Source organism: Impatiens glandulifera, chromosome 1, assembly GCF_907164915.1.
Source record: "Impatiens glandulifera chromosome 1, dImpGla2.1, whole genome shotgun sequence".
Taxonomy (NCBI): domain Eukaryota; kingdom Viridiplantae; phylum Streptophyta; class Magnoliopsida; order Ericales; family Balsaminaceae; genus Impatiens; species Impatiens glandulifera.
In genome coordinates this window covers 150,274,399-150,275,298 of record NC_061862.1, presented here as the reverse complement: position 1 = coordinate 150,275,298, position 900 = coordinate 150,274,399, and the positions used below count along the sequence as shown (strand labels likewise).

Below are 900 nucleotides of genomic sequence, written 5' to 3'. Positions count from 1 at the left end.
TCATGAACTAAAAAGTTGACGAGGTTGGAACTGATTGCAAAGGGTAAGATAACTGATATACAAAACACGATCTTTAGCACCACTTCGATGTTTCCGATAATGTTTGCATAAATACTTAAGCTCCTTAAGTGTGCAACACCCCAACATTTGTCCAAGCAAAAGAAACAACCAATTGATCTCACTTATCTCCTTTGTCTTCACCGGTTTCGCACAATTCTCCGTTTGACAAAACTCGCAGTTGGGTAAAACCGGCTTCATCCATTCTTCGGCTGCCCTCCCGTACATATTAGCTTTATTCCTTGCAATGAACTTCTCCACAATTTCAAAATTGATTTTCAAGTCAAACTCTACTTGAAAAATTTTCTCACAATGTTTGCATTGTACTTCACCTTGGATGGTCTTGATTTGTTTGAATTTTAAATAGCTATATGAATGAACTATACCTGGCAAAGCCTTTGGTACTGGATTATTTCCAATGGAAGGAGAAAGAGACAGATTTAGATGATCATCATTGATTATACCTGGCAAAGCCTTTGGTGGATTATTATTTCCAATGGAAAGAGAAAGAGACAGATTTAGATGATCATCATTCATAATATCCAAAGCTGTCATTATTGAGATCTCAAAGAATACAAAACAAAGACATATAGATAAATCTATCTATATATATTTAAAGATAGATGACTAATTCTTGTGTCCCGTATTTTTGGCTAACATACCACAACAAAAATAAAAATTACGTGTTAAAATCATAAATAAATACCTTTTCAACCATCCAAAACAATTACAAATTAAATATATAACTGATAAATAATATTTATTATTAATTGATAAGTAAATGTATGCCTTGTTCTTTGAATTTTGAATTTGAATTTGGAGAGAGAAAAATTGTAATAATTT

At 32.0% G+C, this 900-nt stretch overlaps 1 protein-coding gene across 1 annotated transcript; it reads right to left on the bottom strand.

Moving 5' to 3' along the window:
• Positions 1 to 612, bottom strand: LOC124910770. The gene has a single exon (XM_047451450.1). It carries the CDS (start codon positions 610 to 612, stop codon positions 1 to 3), a length of 612 nt encoding a protein of 203 aa, XP_047307406.1.
• Positions 613 to 900: the final 288 nt, after the last annotated feature.